The sequence below is a fragment of the Triplophysa dalaica genome, chromosome 20 (assembly GCF_015846415.1).
Source record: "Triplophysa dalaica isolate WHDGS20190420 chromosome 20, ASM1584641v1, whole genome shotgun sequence".
In the NCBI taxonomy this organism is placed as follows: Eukaryota; Metazoa; Chordata; class Actinopteri; order Cypriniformes; family Nemacheilidae; genus Triplophysa; species Triplophysa dalaica.
This window is the reverse complement of record NC_079561.1, coordinates 10,378,182-10,394,783: the sequence shown is the minus strand read 5'-3', so window position 1 is coordinate 10,394,783 and position 16,602 is coordinate 10,378,182. Positions and strand designations below refer to the sequence as shown.

General features: G+C 39.1%; 1 protein-coding gene across 1 annotated transcript in view; it reads right to left on the bottom strand.

Annotated features, from left to right (window-relative positions):
* Nucleotides 1-10,563, bottom strand: part of LOC130408814 (bone morphogenetic protein 7-like) — a 33,934-nt gene extending 23,371 nt beyond the window's left edge. The window contains exon 1 of the mRNA XM_056732252.1: nucleotides 9,815-10,563. Coding sequence (XP_056588230.1) covers nucleotides 9,815-10,214 — 400 coding nt within the window. The 5' untranslated portion in view covers nucleotides 10,215-10,563. The remainder of the gene's footprint in view (nucleotides 1-9,814) is intronic.
* Between the last annotated feature and the right edge of the window lie 6,039 nt (nucleotides 10,564-16,602).

The window sequence follows — 16,602 nt, the reverse complement described above, 5'->3', positions numbered from 1 at the left end:
GTTTTTCTCTTAACCTCATCTATCCTTTTCCTCTAAGCATCTGGTAAGTATTAAATATTCGCTTTAATTTTCCATGTTCAGATGTGTGGCTTCTGATGCCAGGAGCTGTTTTATTTTAAGACCCCATTCATACAGATGTAAATGTGACTTAATACAAGAGCAGCGATCCATTAGGAGCTTAAGATCTAAAATGTGTCTTTCTTAAATCTCCCTTTATCTATCTATCTATCTATCTATCACAGATTCCACTCGCATGCCAGCCAGAGGTTTGCATGAGAGCCAGCTGTGACTAATGCTCTCGATAACGCATTAGCGAGCCTGAGAGACGCAAAACAGACCCACAAAAAAATGATAGGGTAATGAAGTCTCTTTTTCATGGCATGTAGCGGACAGGTCATTTCCTCACTCTGCGAGGCTCTTGGCACCCAAAGTGCATTTGGGTGAACTAACGGCATGGGTCGGGTCAGGTTAAACTCATTTCATCCTATTCCATCTTATTCTTAGAGTGGTGGTAACCTAATTTGTTATAGAATCACATTAGACTATCAAGACAACTACCTTAATGCTTCCTAAAATGGTTAAATGCCCTTTGATTAAAGACATAAACCATGAATTGGTTATCAGGAATGGGCTACAACAAATACAAACTTGAGCTTTATAAAATATGGACTGTTTTACCCAACGTCAAATTCTACTAAAATCAATTATGAGTCAAGTCTATCACGCTTCATGTGAGAAGCTTTATTTCTATTTATTTTGATGCTTGTGGCAGATGCCCTTATCCAAAGTAATTTTGAATACATTTAAAGTACATTTTACCATGTGTTCCCTAGGATTTGAATCCACAATCTGTGCACTTTCATACCACAACCAATTGAACAACAGGAACCATTATAAGGTCCCGTTTTTGTTATGATGCTCACGTAGATGTAGCTACAAATCAAGTCCCAAATAAGAGCTGTCACCAGGGGTGGGCTAAGGGCGCTGAAGCCACGAATGTTTTCAGTAAAGCCTTGAATGTTTTATTGCCAATGGCATGTACGAATCACTTAGGGGCCGTTTACATTTTGCGTCTTTGTTATTTATTTTAAATGTTGATGGATTGCAGGTGCACTCAAGCATAGCAATAACGCATACATGTACACAATTTTTCCAGGCGTGACGCTGCTGAAAATTCCGTCTTCACGGCGAGCGTGGCTCCTGGTTGCTTAGCAACGGCAGACGCCACGACAGCCCAAGCTCCCAGGCTCTTTGGAAAAAGAGAAAGTGCCATGGTTTGCATGTTCCACACATTTTACACACAAAATCTATATTCAAACACATATGTTGATGTATCTGCTCTAAGCACCGGATATCCACTCACCCTAGAAGCACCCTTGGCTGTCACAACAATTCTGTATTTGTGTGCCATTTACCCTGGAATATTAAGTAAACTAACAAAGTAAGAGTTGTGTCAAATACAAAAGAGAAGGTAGAGTACAGTGGTATAAAGAACAGAGTAGAGTAGAAGAGAATACAGTTAACATAAATGCATGTGTGTATGTAGCCTGTTAACTGTCACCCGTTCCGTACACGGGACACCTAAGTTTGCATCAATATTGTGCATATAATTTCTAATAGAATCATATCAAACTATATATCATTGGAAAGGTCTAAGACTCTAGAATACAGATTTCTTTGGTGTTTTTTTAAATAATTTATGTAGGGAGAGTAATTGATTATTTTTTATAAAGAGTGTGCTTCGATTTTTGTTATCCTTTTGCAAACCGTATTTTTTTAATGTATTTTTCAATCAAAGAAAAACATAAACTTTTTTATTTATTTTTTACAATACACCTAACAACATACCTTAAAAAAAGTATTTGTGTGTGCGATTTTTTTTAGCAATAATCAGCTACTTTTCTTTTTTCAACGAGACTAACCGTAAGTCTGTATTCCAAAGAATTCATGAGTTACCTCCATTTTAGTTACAACATGCGTTTTCATGTGTAGGCTCAAAAATGGCTCCGACAGTTAACAGGAGCTTTGTGTTCTGTGCTATGCAAACCAAGACCAGTTTTATAGCACTTATGCATTATTGCCCTTTTGTTGCAATGATTGCTTCCTTTGTTTGGCCTATTTTTAAGTCACCTGGGAAAAAAAGCGTCTCCAGTAGTGTAGAATAGAATAAAGTAGAACATAGTAGAATGAAATGAAGTAGAGTATAAACTGGAATAAATACCACAGCAACATTTATTTCTAAACTTTCGAAATATTTCTAATACAACATTTTGTAACAGAGTAGAATAGAGAATAGAGTAGAACATAATCCAACAGAATAGAACAGAATGCAATAAAATAGAATAAAACAGAGTAGAATAGAATACAGTACAATGGAACAGAATAGAGTAGAACATTATACAGCAGAATAGAACAGAATACAGTAAAACATAATTAAATTCAACAGACTAGAGTAGAATACAGTAAAATACAATAGAATAGAGGAAAATAGAGTGGAATAAAGCAGAATAGAATAGAGCAGAGCAGAATAAAGTACAATAAAGTGAAAAAGAGTAGAGTAAACTGGAATCGAATAGTCAAACAGAGTAGACTATGATACAACACAATAGAGAAAAATAGAATAGAATGGAATACAAAAAGAATAGAATTAAACTTAATCTAATAGAACAGTAGAATAAAGTTGTTAGTGAAATAGGACAAAGTAGAATATAGTAGAGTAGAGCAGCATACAGTATAATGGAGTGGAATAGATTAGAAAAGAGTTAACTAGAGTACAGTAGAATAGAATATAGTAGAATAAAATGGAATCTAATAGAGTGCCGCAACACAAAACAAAATAGAATGGAATAGAAAAGGGTACAAAAGAACTATAGTACAGCAGAGTTGAGCAGAGTGGAATAGAACAGAGTAGAATAGAGTACTATAGAGTAGAGTAGAATCGAATGGAGTAGAGCAGATGGATGTAGCTCACGTGGACTGTCATCCGGCAGGTGCTGATACCACTGAAGATCATTTTAAGCCTGTTTACATGAACACCCTCTGTGCACCATATATAAACTTCTTGAATTAGCAAGAGCTGCTGAGTTTGACTAAAACTTGACTACTGTAATGCATATAATAATTCTAGAATAATTCTACAACTACAATGTTGAGATGATTGATAACAATGTTAAATTTGAATGTGTTGCAATGACCAAGGAAAATAAGATATTTTGTATTGTTTTAAATGATGTTCTCCTTAATTTTTGTGGTTTTAATGTGTGTAATAATACTTTATTACATAATTAAAAAAAACTATTTCAAAATGTTTTTTTAATTTTCGATATTGGTTTTCGACCTAGTGCATACTAAATTTTTAATTCTACATTTTCGGCCCACAATTTTCATTTTGGTGCATCACTAGTACAGAGTAAACTAGATCAAAACATAATAAAATGAGCAGGTCTATTTTTCACTCTCTCCTAAGTTTCAATCAGAGCACTGTCAACACCTCAAATCTTCTCCCGCCTGCACTACTCTTGCCTGTGATGATGTCATCTTTACCTCTGAATTGTGCTACCCAGTTTAACATAAAGTGAAAAGAGAAAAGGAAACCTTGGAGGCGAAAGAGAGAATGTTGCAGTGACCAGAATTATAGTTCTCCCTATCAGACATGCCTGCATGTGTCCTGACATGTTTCGATGCAGACACATCACTCAGAAATGTAACTGTGACTTTAAAGGAATGAGTGGCTGATGGGCTCAGTTAAAGATCTAACGTTTTAATGATTGTATGTGATCACAAGATATGGAATAGCCATCATACAAAACCCTAGCTAATTCTCACTCCCTTTTTTTTAAAGGGGTCATATAGCGCAAATACGTCTTTTATTTGTCTTTGGTTTCTTGCCGATGCATGTGTTAGACACGTAAAATTTAAGCGAGGCCCACCGAGACCCGAAACGCCTCGTGTAACCACACCCCCACAAATCTATGTCAGTTTGTGGTATGATTTGACTAAGACTGGCCAAATGTAGATGCAATTAAGGTGGACGTACCTGTCAGTACAATCGCTTTGGAACCTGATGCTCCAAATATGGTAAGAGGCGTTACATTTCCGCCACATGCTTGCAGTATTCGACCAATCACTATGCACTGGTTAACTGATAGATACAGAAATATACTGGAGTTACAAACATGTATGTTTTTGGTGTTTTAAATCATGTATACACATTGCATAACATCGAAAACAAATAATATTTGTTTTATCCGTGTCATATGACCCCTTTAAGTAAACTGTCCCTTTAAATCTGATTCTAACTGAGCGGATAGTAGATGAAAGTCTGAAACAGCCCTATCTCAATATTTCACACACGCATGTTCTATGTCCCTGGAGGGTTCACACACCCTCCGCCACACTGACTCATGTTGCATGCTCAGTGTTACATTTACATTTTACATACATGCCGTAAGCCATTTACACAGCTGGGCTTTTAACTTGGGTGACTCAGAGACTAAATGTCCCATGCCCTGGGGTCCAAAGAAATCAGAGACGCACCCACTTACTCTACACTGCTTGGAAACATCTCTGTTAACAATAGACCTAACAAAGTGCAGACACTCTTATAAACATTCAACTGACACAACGCTGGCTGAAAACATTACTCTGAAACGTTTAAGTTGCATACCTCAGGCACAGCTGCCTTTATAGAACTACCCAAGTACAAAGCATTTGCCTTAATTGTTCAAACAAAGTTTGGGTGAGTCACACCTGTGCTGGACCTCAAATCCAATTTAATTCAACACAGGAAAAAGATCCATACTCTTAAAGCAGCGGGAAACCCACATTTCGGTCGTAAATTGTGTTTCATGCTTATGAAACATTTGTAGCAACTGAGAGGGTCCAGCCGTGCCAAACAAAGCTTCTTTAGAGCCCGTTCTTCACCAGACCTCCCCACTGCGCTTTCAAGACATATCTGTGTAATCAGACCCATGACTGTTGTCATAATATTTTAGAAGGAGCGAATGCCACCCAGCTTCATTGAGAAAGAAAGGGAACTAATGTACTTTAGATGGAGGGCGCAAGAGCACTTTCTCTCCATCATTTGCGAGCTGCATCAGACAGACGGTGTTCACCCAAAAACAAATATTCTGTCATTATTTATTCCCCGTTATGTCATTTAAAATTTGTATATGACTCTTCTGTGGAACACAAAAGAAGATATTTTGAGAAATGTTTCGGGGGTTTTGTGACCATAAAATGGAAGTCAATTGGGGTCAATGTGGTCAGGTCACCAACATTCTTCAAAATATCTTATTTGCAGAAGAAAGAAAGTCATACAGGTTCGAAATGACATGATGGTGAATAAATTATCCTAAATAATGCTAACTGCTAAATATTGACTTGCTTTTATCTTTCAGGCACAGTCATCGACACCTCCTGCTCTTCAAAAAATGTGCGGGACAAGTCGCATCTGTTTACAATTCTGACCCTTTTTCCCAAAAAACGGCACCGGATGAATAATTATATTCACCCAAAGATTCAATAAAGCTGACCGAATCACGAGTTTCAGGCATTGAACTCACAAAGCTTCTATTCTCCCACATATATCATCCCTCAGCCAAGTATTTGTTTAAGACAGGCTATGACACGGATAATCTGATATAAACTCATGAGCGAGATGCATCCAAACAGCTTGTGCCCTTTTTTCCTAAATTGAAGAAAATTCCGTTAAGATTGTGAGACTTGGGGCCCTATCATACACTCTACGCAATGCAGAGCCAGGAGCGACGCAAGTGTTTTTTGCTAGTTTCAGCCCAACACAGTTTTCATTTTCACGTCCTGCGCCACGTTGTTTAAATAGCAAATGCATTTGTGGCCATTTGTGCGCCCATGGGCTTGCTGGTCTGAAAACGAGGTCTGTTCAAGTGCATCATTGGGGCATTGCTATTCTGAGGCAACTGAAAAGACTGCGCCATTGACTGACTGAAACCTGGTCTAAAGTCAAGAGTTATTTAAAGAGCACATACACTCTACTTATTAAGGCTGTTTTTTTACTTGTGTGTCGGACCAATGCCGTAGCCTCTAAACCATAGGCAACCCGCCGGTTTTCATTTATACTTGTGCGTCATTGTCTGTGTCGACAGGCAATGGCCACTAGGCGTCTATCTCCACAGGCATGTTGCTTGCGTTGCCGAGACAAGACCCGAAGAAAAAGCGGTTTGTTTTGTACGCTGTCTTAGAAGCATTTAGCAGTGATAGCGGCAAGTCAACTGTCACTTATGCAGTTTGAGTTGTTAAATACAGAAAAACATGTAATTTTTTTAGACTATTCATGCGTAAATGCATACAAGTAAACCTGACACGTTTTTTTACCTGAAGGGAGGGGGTTCAAGCAGACCAATCACAGTGCTTGCGGTCTCTGCGTAGACTACAGCGTAAAAATCGGGCTTTACAAACACAATGATGTGTACACAATAATGCCAAATATAAGGAAAATAAATGGATTACAATGTAAAAGATGTATATCGTTGACATAAAGATAAAAATCTGGCGACTTTCTGGAGAAGCGTCCAGTCTTTGCTCTTTCAAATTCTGGCGTGTTAATAGCGAATCCGCCATGGCGCGAGCAAAACTGGCTCTTGGAGGGAATGGGAGATAAGACTCTGATTGGTTTACTGCATGTTTTGCCCAAAACACACCCATGACTCATTAAGAGAATAGGGACTACCCTTTAGACCATGTGGCTGGCGTGCAGACCATTTATCCTAGTAAAAACTAGTAAAAGTGGATCCGAACACGCCCTAAGTGCACTTGCCCCTTGCGCTTTAGACTATGCACTTAGATCGTTAAAAAGGGCCCTAAGAGTTACTTATAAATAATTTATTTTTTTAGGTAACCATTAAGAAAATAATTTTCAGTATTAAGAAATTGTTTGGAAAAAAACGTATCACTAGCGTAAACATGACTAGTGGAGTCACATAGGGTTGCTGTGAGAATTTCTATGAATTATTTTGTTTTCAAATGTTTTCCCTCCTGCTTATGTGAAACATCTTTGTAATAATTGACTGCCAAGTTTATGGATCACAGATTCAGGAGAAAAGTGAATATTTCTCCTAATTCAATATAAACTGCCTCTGAAAATGAGGTGAACACATATCTGCACATTCCTTTTGTAAAACGCTGCAGGGAAAGTCTCTGTTAACATTGTGTTTAATATAAAAGGTGCGCTGTCGCAGTTAAAGCAGGTGGGGGTTTGGTTAAATAGAGCAGGCAATGGCAGGTTGTTTGATTGAAAGCGTGTGTCTCTCCTCAGGTAAGAAAGAAACCCAAGCAGAGAGAGAGAGAGAGAGAGAGGGAGAGAGAGAGAGGGAGAGACTCTGCTTGCCAGCTTGTTCAAAATAGGCACAATGCAGTGGTCCTCTGGATAATTACACATTTCAGAATAAGAAACACTGTCACTTCCCTTGAGCTTGTCATACACACACAACCAGTGTTGGGTAAGTTACTCTGAAAAAATAATTAAATACTAGTAGTTATTAAATGTATATTCAATAGTGTAATGAGATTACTGTACAAATTGCTCAGTACAAAAATGATTGAACTACTTATTACTAATATTCTTTATATATCCTAGATCAACATAGATTTGCATTGATTCAAGGAAAGACATTCAATGGCTTATTTAAGCTATTCATATTAATAATATAATAACTAACTACATCAATTACTCTTATTAACTGACCAAAGTATACAAATGTAAGAAAGATACATTATTCCCTTATTTTACTCCAAAAAGTAAATAATTACTTTGTAACTAGTTACACACAACGCTGCACAAAACACACATAAATATTAGTTTAATTAATTAATAGTGAATTGTAAGGGGCTGTGTCCACCGAGCCACGTTTTTTTTTAAAACACCAGCAGTTGAGGTTCATCCCTAAAAATTCAGCCATTTTTTAAAGCTCAGCGTATCCGCTTGAAAACAAAGCCCCCCCCGCACTGTTTAAGCGCCCGCAACCTGCGTTTTCAGTCGGCACCACCTCAGCAACGTAAAAGGGCCTGTGTGAATCTGTAGCTTAAGGGGTTTTAAATGTAGTTTATTGTAGTTTATCCAAAAGCAAAAAATGTCACTATTTATTCGCCTTTACTATACTTTCATCCGTGGTAAAAAATTTTTTTTAGAAAAATGTCTGTTTTTGAATTCATAAACAATGGAAGACAATGGTGGTCTAAAATATATTCTTTCGTGTTATGCAGAGGGAAGAAAGTCATACAGGTTTGGAATGACATGAGAGTGTATGACTTTGACACAAAAGAAGATATTTGAAGAAAGTTGGGTACCGAACAGCGCCGGCACCCATTCACTTTTATTGTTTGTACACAAAACCAATGAAAGTGAATGGATGCTGGTTAACAAAATTCTTCAAAATATCTTCTTCTGTGTTCTGCGGATGAAAGAAAGTCATACAGGTTTGATATGACGAGAGGTGAGTAAATGATGACAGAATTTTCATTTTTGGGTGAACTATCACTTTAATTTCAAATCCATACAACACAAGTTTGTCCATTTTTTCTATGCAAGTTGTCCTTTGGTCATCTTTATACCCTAGTATACTGTTGTCTTGACACCAGCGATGAATATGTGACATCCATAAAGATTACCATAAAGTGGTGCCCACCATAGACAATGGGGGAAACACATCCCCTCAATTTTCACATAAATAATCAATCACCATTTCACAATCCTATAATTTTGATTTGGAAGCCCCCGAGATATAATATCTGTTTACATTCGTGCATGAATCAACCAATAAGCTTTAACTAGCGCATATACTCTGTCCAATGACATCTCTCTTATCTAACATGGCTTTTGTACCTTAAAGAATTCAGATCATAGCTGAACTATCACATCTACCCCTATACCCATTTTGCCAATAAACAGTGACACAAATCACACCCTTAACAACCTGATTGCTCTTTATCACAGCCTAAATCACAAATTGCACGGCAATATAGTGCTTATGCGCAGTTGATGACTTTTTAATGGGAAACTATTCTTTGATAGGACTGGTGCCAGGTGCTTATGAAACATCCAGCTACGCCAAGAAACCCATCTACAGATGGGTGGGTTAGATGTTAGAGATGGATGACAAATAGCTGTTATTTTGGCTCTACCCTGCAGTTTTTCAAATGCTTTAAAATAAATGCAAAAAGTGCATCTTGTCTGAGACAATACTTGCACGACAGTTGAGCAAATGTCATGAGACGTACTTTGCACTTAGCAAAACACTTCTGTCTCTGTCAGCTTATATCATTACTGCCAAGGAAAAGACAGAAGATAAAGAGCCTGTTGAGCTCACAGACAGCCAACCCTGAACACCTGAACATCAGCGGAGGACACAGCTGGCCCTGAGACAGCAGACGCTTGGGAATGTAACAGCGCTTATTATCACTGGGCCAAAAACACACAATACAAATATAGGTTTGTGTTCAACAGCATTAAGAGCTGGAAACCTCTCCAAGGTTACGACTTGGGCAGATAAGTGGCCAACTAAAATCAAACAAACAATGCAGCGGACAACTATGCATGTTTTTTGGCTCAGGAACAAATCAAATATCTAGGACTCGAAGGGGGGAAATCTCCATTCTGTGGTCTGTTATTATTCACTCAACCCTGTTATTATCTCATTTCTGTGTCAGATCTTTCCTGTCAATGCCACGACATGAAAAGGCTGGGTATGTTACTGGTCAACATGTTTTGACTGCGCTTAAATTTTAATAATTTTTTGACACACAACAAAGATTGGCATCCTATCAGTAACCGTCTTACCTAGATTTACAAAACTCATCACCATGTCCGCGTCGTTTAGGAAGTTGTTATCCTGTAGGGTGGCGATTGGCGGTCCCTGAGTGGTAAAAACGGGTTTGTACGGGTACGAATAGCCCTCCTCGTCTCCCTCAGTGGACATGGCATTGTACAGATCCAGCATGAACATCGGCGCGGCGTTATGCTTGCCGTGGAGGTGCGGCCGCGGCCGGTGCGGTAACCCGAGGATTGACAGGATCTCGCGCTGCATCTCCCGGCGCTCCTGGCTCTTCAGTCGCCGGTGGATGAAACTCGAGTGCACCTCGTTATCCAAAGTAAAGTTTGTGAAGACCGTTTCAGCCAGGACGCAGTATCCCCACACCAGCAACAGCACGAGACCGCTTAAATCCAGTAACGAAACCATAACTTTTGTTCAGCTTTAAACGTTCACAAAATTAAGGGAGTCAATCCAAATGGATGATGCGTTGATTTAAACGGCTACAGTCGGTATGAGTTATAACGTTACCTCATTTTACCTCTCTTTAATAGAGACGAGCGCATTCACAAACGCACTTGTAACCTGTGCGTTTCTGGAGCGTTTTTCTGGAGCGCTCAACCTGCAGAGACGCACGGAGTCTGATGCGTGTTTCCAGTTTGGATAGCAAACTTGAGGAGGCGCAGCGCGCAGGGAGGAGCAAAGGGGCAAATACGCAAAACCGCGAACAAAGCGCAAGAACGGAGTGGAAGGTATGAGAACGAAAGGACTGATAACGGGGAAGGCCTCGGGTTATCTCTGTCTCCGTCCAATGCGTTTAGCGGATGCCCGTTTTCAGAAATGCACCTGCGCCAGAGACGATGTCGTTCTGACGCGCGTCTCTCTCTCTCTCTCTCTCAATATCTCTCTCTCTCTCTTTCAGTGTGTGTATGAACGATATTGCAATAAGTCAGTGAGAGTTTATTATAATGTTTTTATTAGTGCTGGAGATCTTGCCTGAGGGTTTAGATTATGATCGTAAATATCTAGAAAAGCATTTTTGATGTTCCTCACAGATGTAAGCTCCTAACACAGAGGTGATTCTGTGTACACATGTTGCTTTTATAGCTCAGAATACCTATAAAGTATTGAGCGATGTTACGATCTCTGTGTCAGATGTTTCTCTTAAAAATTCCAGAGGAGAACCAAATAGATCAAATGATACAGTTTTTATATACAGCAAGAATTACAGATGCAATGTGAATAGAATACACGGATTTTACTTTTAATTGCAGGCTTTGTATCAAAACCAGACAAAAGAGACACTGATGAACTGTAAAAGCACAACTCTAAAAAGAGCTTGTGATGATAGGTTGCCTTATTGTTTTAATAACCAAGATGACTTGGTTTCTTCGGAGAAGGAAAATCAGAACATGAGATGTACGAAGTCTCCATTTGCTTTCTATTCGATTTAATTGTTTAGTTTGCGTCCAACAGAAACAACGGAGCGACTGCGCAGAATTCCATTTGCGATTTAGCTTTCCCATGGCTATGCAAATAAATTGCCAGATGTTTGGATTCAGATGGCAGACAGCTGTCGTGTGAGGCCAATCCCACCTGCCCCTTATGGCTCAGCACCTCTTAAACACTCCAGTTTAATGTAGCGCTTCTGAAGCTCACCTGAGCTCTTTATTCGCGCACCCTGTCACACCTAACCTCTAGATGCTCTGTACAGGTTAAAGCCATGTGCCAAAAACACAGCGTATCCGCAGAACAGAGATACTTTTTCTGTAAACAGCTCTGCCTGGAGCGCAGGTGTCAGGTACTCATTAAAGTGGATTCTGTGCAGGGGGATCAGCGCAGTCCCAGATGTGAAACAGCAGCCCTCAAGTTCCAGCTGCTTTTGGTTTTGGGAAAGATGGATGGGAGGAAAGCCGTTCCTAGCGACATATTGCGTTCATTTCTCATTTGGGAATGTCCTCGCCCCCTTTGATTTGCAGTGACAATAAACTTTGGTTAATCCATCCGGTCCACAGTATGTTGGCCTGATCCGAATATCCGTTTATGACTCGATCAGTGTTAAAAGCCCGTACCATGTAAACAGTGCTTTCCGCTTCCTCAGATAGAATCACTGAATGGCTGTGTGTGTTTACATTGAGGCAGCATCTGATTTGGGGACTCGAAAAGGAGGGATGTGGTTTCGGTAAAAATTGTCCCTATATGTGGGAGCCAGAGCCCCTAGTTCTCTTTTTGCCCCAACAGAGGGCTGTCATTCTGGTGTAGGACAATAGGAACAGACCCCCCTTTGTTCCAGCTCCGGTGGCCCTTTTGACCGGCACAGTAAACAGTGGGCACAGGCTGATTTGCCGGTCTGGATACCCACACTGAGGCGCTTTTGACCAGGGGAAGTTAAGCAGAACAGCTCCCTGAGATCTCCCAATGCCTCTCTTCAGAGGACAATCTCTCTCTCTCCTTCTCTAAACCTCACTCAGCCTCTTGAAAACAAACTTTTATTAGTAGGGAATGTACACAAAAGCCTGCAATTACACAAAGGAGATGGGAAGAGCACAAAGCAATGAATGTTTATGCCCAAACTTAAAAAGGCAATGTTAGGTGGAGCGTTTAAACGCTTAGCAAATAGCCACTCATGTATATAAAGGAATAGTTCACCCCAAAACAAATATTAATTTTATATTGAAAAATAAATGTATATGCACTCACTTTGGGTGTGGTGCCCAAACAACACACAAGGGTTAACCATTTTTTTCTTGCACGTATGTCATTTGAAGTTCTTTACTTTATAGAACCCTTAAGCTCAAGAATAAACATTTTAAGGAATCTTTGTTTTTGACAGTGTACAGAAGATTTTTGGGGCTACAAATGAACAAAATTCACCACATACGTAATGCATCGGTATTCTCACAATATCCAGGAGCTGTAGGGTCTGATTCAGCTGGAAAATTTTGTGTTTGGTCGCATATTTAAAAATGTCTGTAGTTACATAACAGAAGGTCCAGCGTCTGTATTGCCATTGTGGGTGCAGCTGACATGCAACTTATTTTACTGACATCATTTTTTACTTGCAGTGGGTGTTGATAAAACTATTAAACTGCAGTGCAACTCAACTCAACTTTATTTATATAGCGCTTTTTACAATTTCCATTGTTACAAAGCAGCTGTACATGAGACATATTGACTATAAGCAAAACAACTAAAGTCATATACCTGTAAAAACAAGAAAAAGGTGAAAACACAGAAGACAGACATACCCACATACAAACGCTCCACACACACAATATGCACACATATTTACACACATCGACATAGACACTCGGAAACACACAGACACGCACGCACACACTCACAGTGAAAGCACACATTTAAGATAAAGGAGAGAGAAACACAGGTCAAATATTAAACAGACTATACATTTCTATATGTAATATTAATTATGTAAAATTTCTGAAGCAGCCAGGCAAATAGTGCAAAACAGTATGCAAACGGTGGAGAGGAACCCAAAACTCCAATCGAGAAAAAAATCCTCAGGAGAAACCAGGCCCAACCAGGGGATTACAGTTCCCCTCTGGCAAAAGCTGCTGCCTCACCATAAGCACAACAAGGCTTGCACGACAAGGCTAAATAAATTAATTTACTAATAAGATTAATTATAGATTTGAGATTATCATTAATAATCTAATAGCATTTGAAATTTTGTAGTGAAGTCGTGTCAGGTCGGCGCGTCCTTTATCCAGCTCTATCATCTCAGCTCTTGTCAGGTCACCGCTTCCCATTCTCCGCACTGCCATCAGGTCTGGGCATGAACTGCATCCTGTGGTAACCTTGGAACAATGAGACAACACTGGCTGAGAGTTGAGTACTGTTCTGCACTCTTTGAAGAAACAATTACATCAGTTGTTGTTGGAAGTAAAATCTGAAAAATGTGATAGCCCTTGTGTTTTTTTTTAGGAAAAATCATGTTACCACTATAACTTTGATGGTTTTGGCTGCAAAGAAAAATCTATTGGGGAAACTACTTATTGATAAATTTCATGTATGCAGATAACTTTTTATTAAATAAAGCAGTGCGTTGATCATTACTTAATCATCTTATGTTTTAATTTACTGTTTAATTGTGTGAATGTAAGTGAATGTATTTACTCGTTATTTTTTATTTACTTGATCTAGTTGTTTCACTTGACCGGTTTAAATAGAAAAATTGAACTTATATCAGTATGGGCTTTACCACAAAGATGATTTTGTGGATAATGTGTATTACTTTGAAATAAAAACATTAACACTCTTTGTGGTTGATACAAACATTCAACATTCAGCAATTATGCGTCAGCAGGGCCGGCAGAAACCAAACAACTAAAAAAATGTAAATGAAAATGTAAGTAAAATGACATGTTTTTCAAATACATGAAAATTATGTTAAATGAATAGTATTACTTCACAGTGATATGCTCAGAAACTATTGTAAAAAATCACTACTAACTTCTATTTCAACCAAAGATTTTGCTGGAAATGTTCTGTGAGTTAAAAAAATATATATTTACTTCTGTGTGTCTTAATGGAGATTTTACAAAACCATTATTTTTTTATAAATAACCTTACATCTCTTAAGTCATCTTACAAACATCAGAGCCTCAGCAGGTTGAAACCTGATGCTGAAATCAAAAGATGTGCTAACTCCAGTCAGAAATAACTGACACGTACACTTATGTTCACACTATCCCGCCTTAGACTCGAAAGCCCTCTCTGGTTTTCCTTTTCAACTTGCTCTGTTTGACTCTGGCACCAAGAGTTGGAGACACAGGTCAGAGTAATATTTATTTTGCATGTGTCTGGTTGAAGGCGGGGGGCAGCCTTTTGAAGGCAGCGGGGTGGGAAACAGTGGGGCGGCCCGGTGAAGGATACAGTAAAACTCTTTCAGGGTAAGCTGACCCTCAAATGAAGCAGTGAGAATTTGAGAGGGCTGAACAGGGCAGATAGAGGAGATGGGAGGTGGGGATAACGTTCCTCAACCCGTTACGTCCTGTCTGGATTTTTGGGACGCCCTGGGTGCGAGCGGCATGGCAGGCTGTTAAAACCCTGGCGGCCAGGTGGGACTGAGTGATAGCGAGGCTGATATTGCGAGAGGCCTCACAAACATATGAGACACAGCTGTGAAACAGGGGAAGCAAGAAAAAAAAGAAAAAGTGCTTCACATCTCTGGTCTTTGGGTTTCTGCTGTGAGTTTGTGCAATATGTACCATAAGGCAGCTGTTCAAATGCTTGGAGAGCGTGTTATTGCATATTAGCTCTCTGATCTTAAATTTCCTGTGCTTCTATGCTTTGACAGTTTCAGTTTAGTGATGTTTTATTTTACTTAAACATAATGAAATGTTAACTTGTCTTATAACAGACATTCTTGACAACTTTGAAACTTTCTATATGTAGTTTATACATTGCTGATTCTTTATTTGACAAATTTCTTATATTATATTATTATTCTTTATTTGCAGACTTGCAAGTTTGATACATGCTTTGATGAACTTGAAAGTAGCTATAAACAACCCTTTCCCCACCTTCAGGGTCTTCTTGGTCCAAATCTAAGGAACCGACATTGATGTGTTTCGCGTAAAAGTTAAAATTCGTACAACTTGACACATTCTCTTAAAAACGCGTCACTCATTACGACTGCAAAAGACTCAAGACGTCGCCATAACAGTGAAACGTGTGGGTCTAGCGTGTTTACATTGAAAAACCAATGTAAAAGTAACTCAGAGGGATGTAAAAACACATTCTGTGTGAACCACCCCAATACTGTTGTATGGATTGAGATATGCTCACAATGGAATGCTGGCATCATTCTTGGAAAAATGTGCATTAGTAGCTCAATTTTCTACAAACAAAACAAAGTATACAAACTCCTAGAACTCCATCTAACTTTACATCAAAATAGAATAATAAAAAAGTTGTGAATTGGAGTGCATTGTGGGATACAGCATTCCTCACTGAGCTCTAGAGCTGCTGCATTCTGGACAAACGTGACAAGCATTCACTTTTCACCATAAATTTAACAGTGACTTGTCTTTTTTTATATAATTTTAGCAATAATTTTACAGTACAATATAATAATTTATATCATTTTTTCATTTTTTATATCATTCATTTTCACAAGAAAAGAATCGTGCCTTTTAAAATCAATCAAATACTGTATACGCAGTTTTTTACAGTTACTAATTATGGTTTATACTGTAGCGTTTACCAGATTTTTACTTTAAAACATTTTGCGCAGTGTATGCTATTCTTTCTGAACATAAAGCCTGACAAAGGGGGCTACACAATTCTCGTGGCTAACGAAAAAGCCCTCCCGCATTCTTTATCTCATCGCTCTGTGAGGTTATGCAGAGCTGTCCATTACTGCCAGGGCCAATCAGTCACTTCCTCCTCAGGGATGCTTCTCTGGGTCCCATTAACAGGCTGGGGGCAAGCAGTGTTTGGCAAAGGGCAGATGTGAAAGAGATGAAGCAGTTGTGGGGTATGTGCCAAATGAGAAGGAGAGAAGGGAGAGAGGTAGAGCTCTGTTTTTTATTTGCAGGGATTAGACTGACAGATCTGTATTTGGTTTCGAAGGGGCCTCTGGCTTCAGCTAATCCTCATCACCTGCAGAATGGTCCCCCCTTCTCTTGTGCTAAATTTTCAAAATCCCCCTCCAGTGGCCTAATAACCCTTCTCTTTGGCCCAACAATGCAAACACTCATTCTGGACACAGGAGTCACACTAAGCACAACTACAACCTCAAACCAGAGAAAGAGAGAGAGAAATCTCCCTTTGTAACCTTTCACAATCTTTT